The 20,381-nt window shown below is 36.0% G+C and overlaps 1 protein-coding gene across 2 annotated transcripts in view; it reads left to right on the top strand.

Moving 5' to 3' along the window:
• Positions 1 to 14,182, top strand: part of FAM199X (family with sequence similarity 199, X-linked) — a 28,204-nt gene extending 14,022 nt beyond the window's left edge. The window contains exons 3-6 of one of the 2 annotated variants that reach the window (XM_032330823.1): positions 6,396 to 6,545; positions 6,795 to 6,956; positions 9,898 to 10,035; positions 11,470 to 14,182. In XM_032330823.1, the coding sequence (XP_032186714.1) occupies positions 6,396 to 6,545; positions 6,795 to 6,956; positions 9,898 to 10,035; positions 11,470 to 11,640 (621 nt within the window). In that variant the 3' untranslated portion in view covers positions 11,641 to 14,182. Of the gene's footprint in view, positions 1 to 6,395; positions 6,546 to 6,794; positions 6,957 to 9,897; positions 10,165 to 11,469 lie in introns of both variants that reach the window. The other variant, XM_032330822.1, reaches the window with a different exon arrangement.
• Positions 14,183 to 20,381: the final 6,199 nt, after the last annotated feature.

Below are 20,381 nucleotides of genomic sequence, written 5' to 3' on the forward strand. Positions count from 1 at the left end.
AGGGATATTGGTCTGTAGCTTTCTTGTGATGTTTTTGTATTGCTTTGGCCTCATAGAATGGGTTAGGAAGTATTCCTTTCTCTTCTGGATAACGTACTGTAATACAGTTTTCTCATTTAACATATAAACTTTTTCATGACCTTCATAATAACTCTTTTAGTGACTGTATAATATTCTTGGTACTATTCCTGGCACTATACTATTCCTGGTGCCAGAAATTGTGAGACCATTCCCCTTTTACATCTGTTTCAAAATTTTTTCTACTATTGGTAACACAGCAATAAACATCTTTGTGTGGTTACCTTTTTATTCTGTGCCTCATTTTTTAAAGCACACTTTGTATTTAAAATCAGATTGTGCTGAGTGAAATAAGTCAAGCAGAGAGAGTCAATTATCATATGGTTTCACTTACTTGTGAAGCATAAGGAATAACATGGAGGACATTGGGAGATGGAGAGGAGAAGGGAGTTGGGGGAAATTGGAGGGGGAGACGATCCATGAGAGACTGTGAACTCTGAAAAACAATCTGAGGGTTTTGGAGGGGCGGGGAGTGGGAGGTTGGGTGAGCCTGGTGGTGGGTATTATGGAGGGCGCATATTGCATGGCGCACTGGGTGTGGTGCATAAACAATTCTGGAACACTGAAAAGAAACTAAAAAAATAAATAAAAATTAAAAATAAATAAAACAGACTACTACAAAGATTTTTTTTTTTTTAGTCCAAGATTATCCACACTTGGAAGTTATAATTAGGAATCAGATAATTGACCCTGATGGTTGCAATTTTTTTAAATAAACATATAATGCATTTTTATCCCCAGGGGTACAGGTCTGTGAATCACCAGGTTTACACACTTCACAGCACTCACCATAGCACATACCCTCCCCAATGTCCATAACCCCACCTCCCTTTCCCTCCCTCCCTCCCCCCAGCAACCCTCAGTTTGTTTTGTGAGATTAAGAGTCACTTAAGGGAGTTGGGGGAAATTGGAAGGGGAGATGAACCATGAGAGACTATGGACTCTGAAAAACAATCTGAGGGTTTTGAAGGGGCGGGGGGTGGGAGGTCAGGGTACCAGGTGGTGGGTATTATAGAGGGCACGGATTGCATGGAGCACTGGGTGTGGTGCAAAAATAATGAATACTGTTAAGCTGAAAATAAATTTAAAAAAATTAAAAATAAAATAAAATAGTAAAAAAAAAAAAAGAGTCACTTACGGTTTGACTCCCTCCCAATCCCATCTTGTTTCATTTATTCACAAAGATTCTTAATAAAGATAATTGGATGGAGTTCTGATAATTTTGAGAATTATTTTTTGATTATTTTCTTTGATTTAGAGTTATCTATAATGTTACAAAGTGGCAGATTTTTTTTAAATTTTAATTGCTGATTTCTTTACTCATTTCATGAATAGTTAGAGTGGAAAACTATCCCCAACCACTCACTATTGATGCACTTGACTGACTAGAACATTGGAATAAAAACGAGGCCTGCCTTAGTAATGTATTTCCCCACTTCTGAAAGTGGAGTGTGGGTACTCTGTTACCATGGATATTTGCTATTTAAATATTCTGAAAGGTTTAAAATGATCTTTGTGGGACCTTGTAATGATGTGCAGTAAATTATCCAAGAAGATAGTTACAAATTATGTGTTAGGATTAATATAGATTAAAATCGTTAACTATAACTTAAAAATTCCTAGTACCTCTGTTGTGATTAAAAACTACATTTAAATCTTTTTAACAAATGTTCCAGTTACTACTAAAGTAAATATAAAGGATTCATGGATTCTCTGGGAAGAGAAATACTAACTACTTGATAAAGCAGCATTTTAACCTTACAGTGAAGTAGAATCAAAGCATTTAGCTTTTTTGGGCGCCTGGGTGGCTCAGTGGGTTAGGCCGCTGCCTTCGGCTCAGGTCATGATCTCAGAGTCCTGGGATTGAGCCCCACATCGGGCTCTCTGCTCAGCAGGGAGCCTGCTTCCTCCTCTCTCTCTGCCTGCCTCTCTGCCTGCTTGTGATCTCTGTCTATCAAATAAATAAATAAAATCTTTAAAAAAAAAAAAGCATTTAGCTTTTTTAATAGTCTTCTTTGCTTGCGGTCTTTTTATTATTAAAGCTCTATTTGACTAGTGTTAGAGCTTGAGAAATTATTTTACTGTTGAGCAGGGAACCATGGAAAATTTAAAGAGTGAGTAATTCAGCTGTCACACTTGAAACCTAAAGGTGCAATTTGAAACTACACATCAGTTGTTATAGAAATTAGCTTACTCATAAAATTTTGCTGCATACTGCAGAAGATATGGCACAGGTTTGATTTAATTTTCCCTACTTGTCACAATTACTGTTTATAATATATACTAAATATTATTGTCCATGAAAAATATGGAATAAGAATTATTAAGCATTTTTAGCTTGAGATATAAAATGGAAAATTGCTTGTCTAATAAATATACAGGAGCTCATACAGTTAATTCTGGTGTACATCCGCAGCTCTGATCCCATATCTCCAGTTGACTACTTCACATTTTCACTTGGATGACCTTATTCTTTAATGTACCTATTATCTGGTGCCGAATCCTTGATCAGTAATGTAACTTCCAATTACAGTGTTTCCAGGGAAAAAAATAGACTCCGCTTTGTGACATGTCTTACAGTGTAGTGAAAAATGAGTGTTGTCATTTTGAAGGACATTTGCACTTGATTCTTTCATTATCACTACAAACTTTCCATATTCAATTGTGTTCTTCGTTCATTCCAAACTACCTGCAAGGCAAGACATCCCAGCATAGTTGAAAGCACCAGGCTTGTGTTCCACTTTGGATACTGGCACTAGTCATATAACCCTCCATAGACATCATTTTTCCTTATTCGTATAATGAGGGTGTTGGACTAGAAGATCTATAATATTGCCTCAGGTCTCTTGGTATAAAAAATTGAGGTCTTTTAAGTGCATTACCCTGTATGAGTTGTATAACTGAAATGTGGCCAGTTTTCTTCTGGTTTCAACAAATGGTCATCTGACTATCATCCATTCAGTTATCAAACAGTCTTGTCAGGGCATCTGGCTGTCTCAGTCAGAAGAGCATGCGACTCTTGATCCCAAGGTTGTGAGTTTGAGCACCATGTTGTGTGTTGAGATAACTTAAAAATAAAATCTTATAAAAAGCCTTGTAAATCATTTTTCATTTGAAATTCTCCCTATTTATTCTCATTTTTCTTCACATTTTTTGTTTATTTTAGTCTAAGTCTAGATCAAATAAGAACTTCCTGTCTGATTTACAGTCTTTCCTTATTCTATTTTGTCCCTATACTGCTTTTTAACTCATCTTCCTCAAGACTAATTTCATCAAGTTATTTCTACTTAGAAAATGTTACTGGCCTACTTCTGCATATCATGTAACAGCTTGTTCATCCATTGAGCTTTCAGTCCCCTAGCACTGATTTTCCATTTTAATTATATTAGTCTCCTTATCCTTAACCTACTTTTTAAAAAAAATTGTGGTTTTACCAAGTTATTCTCCTTACTTGAATGCTTTCTCCTTTTGCACATTCTGTGATTCTGAAAGTACCTTGTGAAATTTCAGCCACTTTAGCAATATGTGGCATTCTCTAATGGCTTATGCTACCTTTTATCAGGGTACAAAACAATGGAAAGAGATGGGAAAAGGAAGACATCTGTTTATTGAGTGTTGCCTTGTGCCACGCCTATCACCTCATTTAAATTTCTCAGCAATCCTTTGAGATGGGTGACATTAGCTATAACTCTGGGGCTCAAAGAAGCAAACTAGCCTCCACAGGATCACATAGTTAGTGAGCAGCAGAACCGGGATTTGAACTCTGGCATCTTTTCACTTCTCCCTGAAAAAGAAATAGCCAAAGAACCACTAGTTGCCCTCTTTACCCCACCCCCACCCCCAACATACACATAAACAGAACCAAAGGCACAAATATAAGTGCTTAACATATACTCTGTTAACTAGCAGATGTTCACTAAAGATTTAGGTGGAAATTGTTCTTAAATTTTGAGAGTATATATATTTTGATAGTGCCATTACCTAATATATCAAAGGAACTTGAAGTAGGGGAGGACTTTCATCTGATACAGACTGTTCCATTTTGTTTTAGGAACCCCAGGGAGCTCTTTAATGTAGTAGTGTTGTGATTTGAAGTCTTTGAAAAGGAAAATAGCAAAATATTTTCTTTTTTGACATTAAAGACAGAAAGATGGCCTTCATCTGTGCATTCAGCAATCATGCTTTCACGACACTGACTATATATAATAGATTACATCAAGGCTAAGAGTGAATGAACAATTAAAGCGGTGTTAGTTAATGAGATTTTTAATGGAAGTCATACAAATTGTTGGTAGTCATTTATATACTTGGAATCATCAGTGACTGTTAAAATGAAAATGTGGTTTTTAACAGTAGTAGCTTAGACAGTTTCATTCTAAGCGTATTGGTCACCTTGCATGGTGATCAGCCCCATTTTTGTATCTTTGTTAGTCCCTTCTGTATAATTGACTCCCCATTGCCTGGTCCCCTTGTAGCTCTTCTAAGCTTTAATCCTGTAGCTTTAACTCACAGCTAGATATTTCTCTTGATGACCTGTCATTTCAAACCTGGCATTTGTTGTTTGCTTTTTTTTTAAAAAAAGATTTTATTTATTTATTTGACAGAGATCACAAGTAGGCAGAGAGGCAGTCAGAGAGAGGAGGAAGCAGGCTCCCCGCTGAGCAGAGAGCCTGATTGGAGCTCCATCCCAGGACCCTGGGATCATGACCTGAGCTGAAGGCAGAGGCTTTAACCCACTGAGCCACCCAGGCGCCCCCTGTCGTTTTCTATTTTGTATAATTGTATGTTTGTGTTATAATATTATCTTCCCCAGTGGAGTATAAAGTTTTTGTATAAGGACCATGACTTAAAATCCTTTGACTCCCCTGTACCTATTAATGAGTGCTCCAGGGAGAGTAGGAGACCAGATGTGTGTGATTGCAATAATCTTCATGGCTAAAGTAGCTTTTCTCTTTTGGTAACTTCAAAAGCCTAGTAATCATCTGGAGTTCAGATGCAATTGCACAGGACAACAACAACAAAAAGGTAGTATTTTGTACCTTATAAAAATGAAAGAATTATCTTTGAAAATTATGTACTCCTTGTAGAAGAAATTATGTTTCTGATGAATGACTTAAACTTATTTATTTTTAAAAGTTTATTTAAGTATCTCTCTACACCCAGTGTGGGCTGAAACTCACCACCCTGAGATCAAGTGTTGCATGTTCCTCCAACCGAGCCAGCCAGGTGTCCCTAAACACATTTATTTAAAATTAAACCCATTCTGACTTTTGGAGGTGATAGATGTGTTTTTTACCCTGATTGTGGTGATGGTTTTATGGTTGTATGCATATGTCCAAAGTTCTCAAATTATATATATTAGATATGTACTCTTCTTTGTATCACAACTCAAGATAGCTGTTAAAAAATGAAATCCATTCTAACGTTTTTTTAAGGGAATTTTTTTTAAATTTAACAGAGATCGCAAGTAGGCAGAGAGGCAGGCAGAGAGAGAGGAGGAAGCAGGCTCCCCACTGAGCAGAAACCGATGCAGGGCTCCATCCCAGGACCCCGGGACCCTGGGACCACGACCTGAACCAAAGGCAGAGGTCTCAAACCACTGAGCCACCCAGGCGTCCCATTCTAACTGGTTTTTATTAGGCAGTGTAAAATTTTAGCACATTTATTTGGTGTTCATCTCACTTTAAATAGATTTTCTGTGTATCAGACTTGCTTGCTTTTCTCCTTGGTCTACATGTTTTCTCAGCATTTTTCTAATTTTTCTTAAAAGTTTTTGTAATTTTTCTAATAATTCTGATCTTTAAAGAGGTTTTCTCTGTATTAACAGCATATTTTAAATTATTTTAATTGCCTTGTTGTTGATACTGAGTTAAGCACAAGGGCCATGGTTTATTTGTCTTTATATTGACAATGTCTCCAGCATAGTGTTGGGCAAAGAGCCAGGTCATGGCAGATCACTCTCATCTCCTGAGATGGAGACCAGTGTTCCTCATTCATCATGCTGTGTGAGCCCTAGCCTACATTCACACCATGAATTAAAAACCCTAAGGGTGATTGGCTCTTAAGTTAGCATTTTATTAACAAGTCTTGATTATGATTTTCAGCTTTTGGAAAATATCTCATTGAATAAATGACTGTATACAAAGACTATGTTGATATTGCTGCTTTGTCTAAAATAGGAGCGAATCAGAATTGATGTCTTCTCTTTCTGTATTTGTCATTAAAAAGTCATTTTAATCAATATGAAATATGTTGTGGGATTTAAAATGTATTTTTGAAAAATTTTGTTTTTCCTACCCCTTCTTATTTTTATAAAGTTACCAGGCAGTGACATTGCCAGTGGGAGTGATGTACTTTCTGATGTCATACCCAGTATTCCGAGTTCACCTTGCCTGCTTCCTAAAAAGAAAAATAAGCACCGGAATTTAGATGAACTTCCTTGGAGTGCAATGACAAACGATGAGCAGGTAGGGATCTTGATGTTCTTAATTGAAAGCATATATGTGGAGACTCTGGAAAGCTCAATGTATTGCCTATATAAAGCTACTGGGTAAATGTGGATTGCTTTGTACAATCTGAGTGGGGGCTTTAACTGTTTTGTAGGGAACAAATATCACGTTAAGTGCTTTTGATATTTGAAACATATTATAAATGACACACTAAAATATTAGAGGTTTTGGCACTGATCTTGTTTATTATAATTTTTCATCACATAGGTGGAATATATTGAGTATCTGAGTCGTAAAGTCAGTACAGAGATGGGTCTTCGAGAGCAACTTGATATTATAAAAATAATTGATCCTTCTGCTCAAATTTCCCCTACAGACAGTGAGTTTATTATTGAACTTAACTGTCTCACAGATGAAAAACTTAAGCAGGTATGTAAAGAAAATACAAATTTTACAGCTGTTAAGAAAATCATTATTTTATAGTATGTAGACGTGAATAATATTTTAAAGTACACAAATAATTAAGGTCCAAATCACTGCTATGAAATGTAATATGGGAAAAAATGGTGGCAGTAATTGAGAGCACATGGTTGTAAGGTTTTAGGTGCATCTCACCTTGCAGTGCCTTTCTGGGATCATGTGGATCTAGAACCTTCTTTTTAGTTGTGTAGGTTTTGCAACTTAATTTTACCACTTAAGGGGGGGTTATGCTATTTATTTATTCTAATTCACCTTAAAAAAAAGAGTGATTGACAGAATCAGAATACTGATTATTGAGGGCTATCTATACTTGAGTAAACATCTGTATTGGGGGATTTGAGTTGTCTTATGGAGTAATTGAGGCTGGCTAGGGTAAAATGTAATTTTCCTTTTGCTATGCTGAAATATACATTTCTGGTGTCTTCTAAATAGTCTGTACTGCTCTTTTTTTGGTACATAGTTGAATGAATACTTATGTTCTCATCTTTAAAAAGTTTTTTTGCATTTATCATCATTTATAAAAATTTTATTTCAGTATTTCTCTCAACAGATATACTATAATTTTCTACATTCCAGCTCATTTTTCAATAGTTTTGAAATTGGACCTTCCATTTGAAGACAAGTTACCATGGGCCCTTAGCTAAGATTTAGGAAACACCCTAATCTTAGATATAATCAGCAACTTACTTAAATCATATTGAGACCTTTAAAAAAAATGCCGAATCTGATTTGTTTTAAGGTTAATTTCTCTGAGCGTTTTTTTTTAAAGATTTATTTATTTTTTTAAAGATTTTTTAAAAATCTTTTTAATCTTTTTTTTTTTAAAGATTTATTTATTTATTTGAGAGAGAGAGCAAGCAGCGGGTGGGGCAGTGGGAGGAGAAAGAAACCAGCAGAGGGCATGCTCCGTGCAGAGCCCAACTCAAGACTTGATATCATGACCCTGAGATCACGACCTGAGCTAAAACCAAGAGTTGGACACTTAACCGACTGCCACCCAGGTGCCCCCAAGTGTTACTTTCTTATAATCCTAAATTCTGGAGGCCTACAGCTTTCCATTTGCTGATTATATTTTATATGTTTTAAAATAAAGCTCCATAATATATATTCTAGAATTCTGAACACTGTCAATTTTTCTGGTACTTGTTTCTACACTTCGAGATTTCTCTCATCCTTTATAGTCTACTTATTTATCTCTCTAGCACTTTTTTATTTGATTTATTTATTTAACAATATTAAGTATCTATTAAATATTAGGATACAGAACAGTTTAAAAATGATCCTTGTCTTCACAGAGCCTACAACTCAAGAAAAAGCCAAACAGATCAACCTTGTTTATAGTCCAGGTTCACAAGTCTGCATTCAATAAATGTTATTTTTATTTCTTTATAATTAGTCTTTTATTGTCACTATTATTTAAGCATCTATTACAAACCAAGTTCTTTTTTTGGTACATTCATCAAAAGCAAGAAATGAACATAGATACAGTACTATTAAATAATCTACAGATTATATTTAGGTTACACCAGTTTTTCAGCTAATGTCTTTTTTTTAAGATTTTATTTGACAGACAGCTCACAAGCAGGCAGAGAGGCAGGCAGAGAGAGAGGAAGGAAATCAGGCTCCTGCTGAGCAGAGAGCCCGATGCGGGGCTCCATCCCAGGACCCTGGGATCATGACCGGAAGTGGAGGCAGAAGCTTTAATCCACTGAGCCACCCAGGCGCCCCTAAGCTAATGTCTTGTTTTATCCCAGGATCCAATCCAACATTTTTTTTTACAGTTTTTATTGAAATCCCAGTTAGTTAACATACAGTGTAATATTAGTTTCAGGTGTATAGTTGAGTGATTCAACACGTACATACAGTACCCTGTGCTCCTCATAAGTGCCCTCCTTAATTCCCATCACCTATTTAACTCATCCCCTCACCCTCCTTCCCTCTGGTAACCATCAGTGTATTCTCTATAGTTAAGAATCTTTTTCTTGGTTTTCCTCTCTCACTCTTATTCCCTATGCTCACTTATCTTGTTTCTTAAATTCCATGTATGAGTGAAATCATATGGTATTTGTCTTCCTCTGACTTATTTCACTTAGCATAATACTCTCTAGCTCCATTCCATGTCATTGCAAATGGCAAGATTTCATTCTTTTTGATGGCTGAGCAATACTCTATTATATATATACATACTCCATCTTCTTTATCCATTCATCAGTTGATGGACATTTAGGCTCTTTCCATAATTTGGCTGCTGTCGATAATGCTGGTTTAAACATGGTGGGGGAGCATGTATCCCTTCAAATTAGTATTTTTGTATTCTTTGGGTAAATACTTGGCAGCTCAATTGCTAGATCGTGGGGTAGCCCTATTTTTAGCTTTTGGTGGCACCTCCATACTGTTTTCCAGAATGGCTGCATCAGTCTGCATTCCCACCAACAGTGCAGGAGGGTTCCCCTTTCTCCACATCCTCACCAACACTGGATGTTTCTTGTGTTGTTGATTTTAGCCATTCTAACAGGTGTGAGGTGCTACCTCTTTGTAGGTTTTTTGTAAGAGTTTTTTTATTCATTTGAGGGAGAGAGTGAGCAAAGGAGAGAGAGAGAGAAAAAACACAGCAAGGGGGAGGAGCAGAGGGAGAAGTAGACTCCCCACTGAGCAGGGAGCCCAGATCGGTGCTCGATCCCAAGACTCCAGGATAATGACCTGAGCCGAAGGCACACCATTAACTGACTGAGCCACCCAGACGCTGTTCAGTGTAGTTTTGATTTGCATTTCCCTGATGAGTACATCTGTAGCACTTCTGATGTCTTACATTATGTACAATATTCTTTTTGCCAGTATTTTGAGGGAGAATGTTGAGGAATGACACTGACCAGTTTTTGTGTGTTCCAAGGTCAGAAACTATATCAAGGAGCATAGCCCTCGCCAACGGCCTGCAAGAGAGGCCTGGAAGAGAAGCAACTTTAGTTGTGCAAGCACCAGTGGAGTGAGCGGGGCCAGTGCCAGTGCCAGCAGCAGCAGTGCCAGCATGGTCAGTTCTGCAAGCAGCAGTGGGTCCAGTGTTGGAAACTCTGCTTCAAACTCCAGTGCCAACATGAGTCGAGCACACAGTGACAGCAACTTGTCTGCAAGTGCAGCAGAGCGGATTCGGGATTCAAAAGTAAAATGTCTAATCAATACAAAACTTTACTTTTCAATATTAACATTAGTACTCCTTCGTATAAATTTCTTGAAGAGTTAAAATTATCTTGCTCTCTGAATGCCTGTGGGTTTTGGCTTTAATTGAACAAGCAGGATAGTCTGCTACTGGGTAAGGCCCTTCCGGCTGAGTGCTTTGAAATACTGTTTTGACCCACAGCTGTATCACATACAATTTTACCTGATTTTTGTGTCTGTTTTAAGTAAGATAAATTGATGGAAGTAGTGAGTGAGTCTCAAGATTGCAGTATTGGCTGCAACTCACTACTGAGCGGATCTCACTATGTTGCTGATGTTGCTGTCTATTAGCTCCTAAGAATGTTCTGCATGGCGCGCGCGTGTGTGTGTGTGTGTATTAAACGTCTTTTTAGTGTTTTAATCTCGAATGTTTGTTCTTAGATCTTTTAAAAATATAATAACACCTCTAATTTCTGTCTATTTACAGTTGAAGAATTCTTTGTAATACTTTTGGGCACATAAAAAAATAGGGAAGTTTAATAAGTGTTTTTAGAATGGTTTTGTGATGCTTAGGTAAGTTCGGTTCCTTGCAGTGGTGACAGTTTGGAGCCAACTTAAGGATAAAAAAGGTATCTCTATAACTCTTAATGGAACCCAGTGGGTGACTAGGAGATACACATTCCTTCCTCCCCTGGCTCTTACCAAAGTAGCAGAAACATAGCCAGCTTTGTTGGTTGCCAGGGGATTCCTCTGGATATGTGGTCATTCCTTTTTTCCATCAGTTTACCACTGACAAGGAATGGAGTACCCACTGGGTTTCTAATGGGCTTTTAAGATGGTATTTGCCTAATGTGGAAAAGACATGATTCTTTCCCAGCCATTGTAAAATTGCTAGTGCTTTTGGATGAAAAACACCTTAAAAGTGTAAGCATTAGAGATATTGGCAATGTTCTCTACATTGGTATTCAGTATTGTTTATTATGTGTTCACTCTGCAGTTACACCAATGTACCTTAATTTTGAAAAAAAAAAAAAAGAAGCTTTGAAATCACTGATTATCCATAACGAGCCAAAATGATCAGGTTTCAGTTCTTCCTAAGATTCACGGGTCAAATAGTATAAAAATAGAATCTTGAAGAATCCTTTTCCAGCCTAAGCCAATGGCTCACTTACTGGAACCAGGATCATCCTGCAGAGGAATTTGGACAGCTCCAGAGATTCTGAAAATACAGAATTTGATCCATAAACTATTCTGGGGTGGATATGCCAGAACTGAATCTTAACTGATTTAGAAATTTTTATTTTGACAGAAGCGATCCAAGCAGCGGAAGTTACAGCAGAAGGCTTTACGCAAGAGGCAGCTGAAAGAGCAGAGGCAGGCTCGGAAGGAGAGGCTCAGTGGGCTCTTCCTTAATGAAGAAGTGCTGTCCTTGAAAGTGACTGAGGAAGACCACGAAGCAGATGTAGATGTTTTGATGTAATAAGGGTGAATTTATCAACGGTCTTTATAAGTATTTAAGTATTCTACCCTTTTATTTGTTTACATGCATCTTGACCAAACTTTTGGTTAGGGCTGTGCTGATGTATTATTAATAATTTAGGCCAGTGGTTCTCAGCAGGTGGTCCCCGGACCAGCAGCTTCAGCATCACCTGAGAAGTTGTTAGAAATGCATACTACCAGGCCCCATTTCAGATGCAGTGAATCAGAAACCATGGGGAAGGGGCGCCCAGCATTGTGTTTTAACAAGCACCAGGTTATTCTGCTGCACCCAGCTCTCATTTAAAGAACCACTAATTTAGTAAATGTCTTGACTATTTAGACTTTAGGGTGGTTTAAGTGGGCTTTTTCAAGAACTAGTACTTTTACAGTTTAGGAAATTTCAAGGTACTGCTGGCAAGTAGTTTATTATGTCAGTATAGGCACATACCTAGTGATCATAATTCAGTTTCTTTTTTAATGTTACAGTTCCTTTGTTTGCTTTTTCTAAAGGGCCATAGTATAATTCTCAATTCCTAGTGAAAATCTTTTTTTGAGGTTGTGGGGATCGGGTGTGGATTGCTGTTTACAATAGTGCCTTCATTAGGTTTAGTTGTGTTTTCATTTGTTATTAACTTAAACGTTTAATAACAGGCCCTAATGTCTTTTCTGTTAGGTTTGTTTGTTTTTCACTTTATGTAAATTTAGAATCCTATTGTAAGTGATGACTACTGAGGAAATAATGTTACTAGTAGTTGAACTTTAGACTTGATGCTATATTGATTAATATTCAAATGGAGAAAGCAAATAAACAAAACCTATTCTGCTTTTCTGCTGCTTTTTGAAATTTTAGGCTGTGAAGCTGTCTCAAAGGCAGAAGCTATGTCTTTTCTTTTTGTAGGTCATTTTTTTCCCAGCACAGCTCTAATTTTTAAATATTTGGTATAACAGCTTCTGGCATGTGAACAGGTTAATGTTCAAAGTTAACTAAAGAAAAACCTTACAGTTCTCCTGAACTTCTCTATAAATCATTTAGAAATACACAGGGCAGTGAGATATAGAAAAGAAACTGTAGCTTGTTGGTTATTAATAGAAGTCTAATTTTAGATGTGAAATCATGGAGTTTCTTTAAATGTTTTCATGGAGAGTTTGTTATCATGAATATTAGAAGTAGTGTGATTCCTTTTCTTCTGCCACATGTTAAGTGTCTTTAAACATTCACATGGGTTAAAGAAGATGGAAACTGATACTACTGACAATCAAGCTCCTTTCTGACTTCCATGATTTTCTTTTTATTGTGGATAACTTGGGAGGTAATCATGAGTCTGTAGCAGGAGTTGTAATCAATATTTTTTTAAACTCTAGAGTTAAAGGTTGATGGGATTTTTACTTTTTTTAACTTTGTCACATCAAGTGACTCATTAAGAAAGAGATGGATTTAAATTCTTAATTCTCAGTTGATATAAAGACTTAAGCTTTGCTTACAATCATGTGTTTTGAAAACTTGATTTTACTTTAGTTCTTGAAGGTTAAAGAATTGAAACTGAGGATGAAAACTGATGAATTGCAGCTTTGCTGAGGTCTGTGGTATGGTAGATTTTGAAGAGTACTAAACTCATACTTAAAAATTTTACTAAAATGAAATTATGTGTATATGGTTATCAGTTGGAGTACTCCCTCTGAATTTCGACTTACCCCTTCTTTGATGCTCCTGACCAGCCTTAGAGGGCCCAAAGGGAGCTTGAGGTCAGACCCCAGAATACTTTGAGGAGGGTGGAAAAGGGTCAACCTTGTGTTTTTCCCTTCCAAGTATAGGAGGAGTAAAAGAGAAGAGCAAATACAGCTGAATTTTCTGTCTGCTCTTAGCAAAAGCAAAATCTCAGAGAATGACTTGTCTGTTCTCTTTACCTACTCTTCCAGGAAAACGGGACACTTCCGGAGACCATAGAGCAGCATTTATCTGTTAAATACTTGGAAACAATTGGCAGTAACCAGTAAAAGAAAATCCTAACAGGGTCATGATATAATAAGACCAATTTTTCCACTCCCAGCAATCACATAGTCTTATTACCTTAGATTTAACTTGTCACTATTAAACAAGTTTACCAAAGCACCACAAAGCCAATTTTAAAAGTTTACAAAGATTAGAGTGTTTATAGTAAAGTATGCCATGAAATTTTATGTAAATCTGGATACACTGTCTTTACAGTACTATAAATTAGAGATTGCCCATAAAGTTGGTTTAGAGGAGATTGAAAGTAATTCCTCTGATTAAAAGAAAAAAAAATAAAAAACAACTCGGGTTTGCTTATGATGTGGAAGAGGAAGATTACAAAGTCTTTTGCCATCTCTTTCCCTATTAAAAAAAAAAACAGCAGTAAAAGACAAAGTTCTCTTGTTTTTGTTAATGTGCTATTGCTGTGTTTTTTCTGTTTTAATATTTCATGTAGATAATTCAAGTTGGAATTCTTTCTTTCTTGGAATAAGTAGTAATTTATTCAGTCTGGTATATCTCTGAGTTTAAGACCAATCCAACTCAGTATTTTTTTCTTTTAAAATACAAATCTAAACTAATCAATTAATAAAAATGTGAGCCTTATTTGCTCCAGTGTCAGTTGTCATCTGTAGAGAATTGACACTGGAGCAAATAAGTTTCCCCACCCCTTTAAACATAGCCTTTATTAACTTAGGGCATGATAAAGTTCCCTCAAATTTTTCAAACAACATTTTATTAGTTTTTTTTAAGATTTTGTTTATTTGCTTAACAGAGAAAGACACAGGGAGAGAGGGAACACAAGCAGGGGGAGTGGGAGAGGAAGAAGCAGGCTTCCTGCCAAGCAGGGAGCCTAATGCGAGGCTCAATCCCAGGACCCTGGGATGATGACCTGAGCCAAAGGCAGCCGCTTAACTACTGAGCCACCCAGGTGTCCCTATTAGAGATCTTATATGTAAATTTAATTATATCTCAGTAAAACTAGAAAAAAGGAGTTTTTAGAAGTCAGTGCCTATCACAAGTATGAACTTTGAGTTAAACAAAATGACATGTCTTTTTCTACAGTTTTGCAACTGAATTAAAGTAAGGCAGTGTAGTATAATATTTAGTAGGCTATAAAGGGCTAAATCATTCTGCCCTAACAAGAATGTAGAAAAGAATAACACTTTTTTTTTTTCCACGAGAGAGATTTGTTTCATTTTTTCTTAGGCTGGGGCAGTTTTGTCCAGTTCCTTAGCCCTTTGGGTTAACTATAGATAAATAGTGCTGAATTAATCCCAGAAACTGACTTGTAATTTAATGATTTTATGAATTGGATGGACATCTCCTTTTAATTAGCTCTTAAAAGTCCTAATTCCCTCTTAAAGGAGAAATTCCTAGAAACTACTGTATAAAGGTATCCAGATTCTGATGAGCTTTAAAAATTGTGAAATTTATCAGATAGCTTCATATTTAAGCCAAAAATGTTAGTACATGACAAGTATAGAAGTCTTAGTTCCAGATTCTTTAGCCTCTTGTGCCTTAAAGGTGAACTCTGTACTTTTTCTCAATATCAGGCTTTTCAAACTCAAAAATGATCTTAATATTATAATTTGTTTTATAAAATCCCCATGCTGTTGGATATCAGTAAGCAAAAACAGTAAATTGAACCAATCAGTAGTAATAGTGTTTAACAAAACAATGACCTTTCTGATCTTAAGTTTCATTACATAACTTTATTTTTGGCCCAGCTAGGTCATTGAAGAATACTGAAAGTTATCTAAAGCAGAGCTTAAGGTATTTTCTCATTTTCTCCCCCTGAAAATGGTCATAAGCCAGAATACTTTTTTAAAGCTAGGTAATTCTTAGTATCTGGAAAGATAATTTTCAAGACAAAAGTACTTCAAGAACAGAGATTATATAGCAGCTTGATTTTCTTGTTATAACTTTAGGGATTCTTTGCATTCTTTTGTGTAATAGCTGGATCACTCCCCTCCCCTTTAACAAATTACCTTTTAGCTCTTTTATCTTCAAGAAATGTTTGCCTTGATTTGGGAGGGAATTATTTAAAGTCAGTTTATAGTTTGATACAGTTGATAGGAAAATTCCCATTTGTATTCAAATATGGTATTGATATTGAGCACACTGACATTCAACATGTCTAAACTTAAAGGTAAATCTAATCCTTAAAAGGACTATTAGAAAATAAGTATTTGTATACACATGTATTGTGGTAACTTTGGATTCATTTTAAGTCTGACAAAGTAAGATATATTCTATCTTTACAATGAAATTATGCTAAATGGGTAAGAAACATCTGAGAGACATTTAGACCTAGGCATCGCTGTCAGCATAGTATCTTGGAACATAGCTCCTTAGAATTCTAGATTAATTCTCTTTTCTTTGGAAAATAATTTACTTATTCCAAAGGCTTAGAAGGAACTCTGAAAATTACTCTAATTTACTGCATGCTATAGCTACAGATCTGAGTTGACTCACTAAAATCTTATTTTCATATTTTTTCTAATACTAAAATTATTTTAAGCCCCTTCACAATTTTATTTTAAATTGAAATTACTCGTGTTTTAACATAGACCACATAATGGTAAGTTAATTTTTAATTTGACATTCATACTGAACTCGGAAAAACTGGTTTAGTCTTCTCTGATTTCAGTATATAGTATTTTTTCTTTATTGTCAAGTTTGTTACATCTGTGTGGTCAGTGGAGCCTGTGGTAATCTGTGTTCTTTTTTTGTGGTGAGGGCTATGGGTAGAAAAGAGGAGAATTGCTCTAATTATACATATGCATTTTGACTATATAAAGGTAGTTGTAGAATTAATATGTATAAATGACAAGTTAACACTTACTCTGACTTGTTCTAAGGAACAGTGGCCTGATGCCATGGCTTGTTTTCTGGAGCTACTTGCTCTTCAATAGTAGCTGACCAGTTGGATTTAAGTTTGGACTTTGGAGTTAGGTTGTCTAGCTGAGGCTTTTAGGAATGGGTCAGACTATGTCTGTTCCTGTAGTGGATCAACTTAATTTCCTCTTTGAGTACTCTAATTTAGGTATAGTTATTATCCATTCTAAATCTTTGTGTTGGGAGTTTAAAAGGACTAGGAATACTGTCAAAAGCTATTAAAGATACACACAAGTAGATGTAAAACATTTCATTTCATGGCTGGTTAAAAATTTCACTTCTTTTTGTTTCAGAGGTTAGTTATGTAGCATCAGTATCATAACCAAAGCAAGTAGGAAGTTGACTGGTTTGGAGAATCTTCAAGTAGTCTTAAATACTGTAATGTATCAGATTGCTAACCAGGATTTTTTTCCTGTGTTTCTGCTAAATGTATTACTATATTAATGCACTTTTGTATATATAACTGTCTTCTGTACATTCTGTACTTACTGTAGTGTATATAAAAGCTGTTTTTCCTGAAAGCTGTAAGGGAAAGACAATAGCTGTAACACAAGTCATTTCTATTTTGAGTTCCTTCTTGTACTTGAAAGTAGTAGTTCTGTAGTTAAATCTAAATGTGTATGTATGGTTGTAATTAAAACTGGCAATGTGGCAGAGCTGTCTTTTGAAGCTGAATATCAGACTGGACAGTGTTGTTTTGGGTATTAAAATCTCTTGTAATATTTTAATTGTTTCTTTTGATGTGTGGTGAGTTTTTACAAACCACACTGCTGCTTACTACTTTATACTTAAGAATTCACTCCTTTACGCGTTCTATCCCAGAACATTTATCAACAGAGAGGAATTAGGTATCCTCTCTTTTGCTCACAGTTTGGAAAAGGCTTCATAAACTTTTGTTTTGTTGAAAGCTACCATTTCCCAAATGTCATTGGCAAATCATTTTTTCTGTAGAGATCAGATTTCTAGAGAGATTAACATTCATAGCAAGTGAAAATTAGGTGTAACTTTTGTTTACAAAAAATCATACCTATTTTCCTTATATATTAATCTAGAGTCTTTTTAGGTTATAATTATATAAAAGAAATGTCTGTGAGCAGTTTTATAGTTTCAGAAGCAACTCAACTTTCAACAACTTTATCTCTTGCCACTAGAGGGAGGTCTGTGGTTGCTCTCCTTCTGAAAATGTCTGCTGCTTTTGTTTTTAATTTCAGAGGTTGAAATGAACCTCATTTTCAAAATTCCTTTTGTGATATTAAATACTTTCATTGATTAGTGGAAGGTAAGTTAATTGAGCTTGTTTAATAAAGCAAATATTATTCATGCTTTTCTGTAATCTTCAATTTTTAATAAATGTGAGTTAGCTATTAAGTGAAACGTGTATGTTTTTCTACTCTTTGGTACTTTAGAGCTGTACTGTCCCCTGTGGTAGCCGCTAGTCACATGTGGCTATTTAAATGAATAAAATTTAAAATTTAGTTCCTTGGTCCCGTTAACAATACTTCAAGTGCCCAGTAGCCACATATAGCAAGAGGTTTCTATATTGGAAACCTCAGGATACAGAAAACCTCCACCATCACAGGAAATTCTACTGGACAGTATGATCCAGAGATTTAATGGTTTATGTAGAGACCACCATCATCATCTTACCAGTGAACAGTAATCAGTGATTCAAAACTTCTGCCCACAGTTAACTGTTGTAGGTGATTGGTGTGAGGGGGTAAGCAAGGTGAGTTTCATTTTTTAACTTAATTAAAGCCACTACCAAAGTTGGGACTTTGGTGGTTTAATGCAGAAATTTCTCAAATACTGATTATTTCACTTGACTATGAATAAGGTTTCTTAAACACTCCATTTTTCAGAACTTAGAGTGTTTCTTTATTCTTGTGATGTGACAGCCTTAATAGGGTCACTGTTACTTGGGACTGACAACCCCCTGCCTTCTCCCAATCAATTTGAATCTCATGGTTAAGTGGTATATTTATATTACATTATCTCTGTTTCTTAGTAATAGGATGATAGATACTAGATTTAGGAACAATAATATTTCCCTTTGTGATGGGTAAATAATATTTTTAACATTCCAGTTTATTCATTTGGTTGCCAGAATCTCATTATATGCTTTTTTGTTTTAAAAATAGCAGATAACTGAATTTATATATTTTCAGATTTGTCTTATAAAGATTGTCAAGTAACACAGTAAAATGAATCCCCACATACCCATATCTACTTCCACTCTTCTCTTGTGGCCAGACTTCTTTCGTTTAACCTCCACCCCCAGACACCTTACCTGAACTACCAGTGATACTCAGGCTAACCCCAGGTAATATTTCAGTTTTAAATGTTTCAGTATCAGATTTTTAAAAGGACACTCCTATTTTATATATAAATGTGACCATATACTGTCACAAATAAAAATAATTCCTTAATATCAAATATCGGGTTTACTTGCTTGAAATAAAAACCATAACCATTAGTCTTTTTAATTTCAAAATCATTCTGCATTATACTAAGGTATAAGAAGTTTTATTATTGCTTGGGTAAGTCCCAATAGTATGTCTTAAGTACATTTTTATTGAATGTGAGATATCTATTGCTTTTAGATTAAAACAAAACCCAGCTGTTTTCCTTACTATTTTGTTAAGCCATGAAATAATTTGGGTAGCAGGAAGGGAGGGAAATAACTGTTAAAGATGAGTTGAACTATTATTTTGTCTCACCTACCTTTGGGTTCAAGAATGCTCTTTGTGGGGTACCTGGGTGGCTCAGTCATTAAGCGTTTGCCTTCTGCTCAGGTCATGATCCCAGGGTCCTGGGATCAAGCCCCACATTGGGCTCCCTGCTCGAAGGGAGGCCTGCTTCTCCCTTTCCCACTTGCCCTGCTTGTGTCCCCTCTCTTGCTGTGTCTCTCCCTGTCAAATAAATAAATAAAATCTTTTTAAAAAGTATACTCTTTGTTAGCCAAAATTGGCATACATGGTAAGGATCTGAATACCTACTCTTTTTTTTTAAATTTATTTTCAGTGTAACAGAATTCATTGTTTATGCATCACACCCACTGCTCCATGGAACACGTGCCTTCCATAATACCCACCACCTGGCTCCCCCAGCCTCCCAACTCCCACCCCTTCAAAACCCTCAGATTGTTTTTCAGAGTCTCTCATGGTTTACCTCCCCTTTCAGTTTCCCCCAACTCCCTTCTCTCCATCTCCCCATGTCCTCTGTGTTATTTGTTATGCTCCACAAATAAGTGAAACCATATGATAATTGACTCTCTCTGCTTGACTTATTTCACTCAGCATAATCTCTTCTAGTCCCATCCATGTTGCTACAAAAGTTGGGTATTCATCCTTTCAGATGGAGGCATAATACTCCATAGTGTATATGGACCACATCTTCCTTATCCTGAATACCTACTCTTAATTTTTATTTTTTTTAATAATTTAATTTAAAAATTTTTATTTTTTTAAATTTAATAGATTTTATTTTTATTTAAATTCAGTTAACCAACATATAGTACATTATTAGTTTCAGATGTAGAGAACAGAAATTCATCAATTGCAATATAACACCCAGTGTTCATCACATCACATGCCCTCCTTAATGACATCACCCTGTTACTCCATACCCCTCACCCGCCTCCCCTCCTGCAACCCTCCGTTTCTTTCCCATAGTTAAGAGTCACGTGGTTTGTCTTCCTGTCTGATTTCTCCCTGAATGGTTTTCCTTCCCTTCCCCCCCCCCCATGATCCTCTCCACTGATCCCTGTATTCTGCATATGAGTTAAGCATATAATTGCCTTTCTCTGATTGACTTATCTCTGCTCAGTGTAATACCCTGCAGTAACATCCATG

Source organism: Mustela erminea, chromosome X, assembly GCF_009829155.1.
Source record: "Mustela erminea isolate mMusErm1 chromosome X, mMusErm1.Pri, whole genome shotgun sequence".
NCBI lineage: Eukaryota > Metazoa > Chordata > Mammalia > Carnivora > Mustelidae > Mustela > Mustela erminea.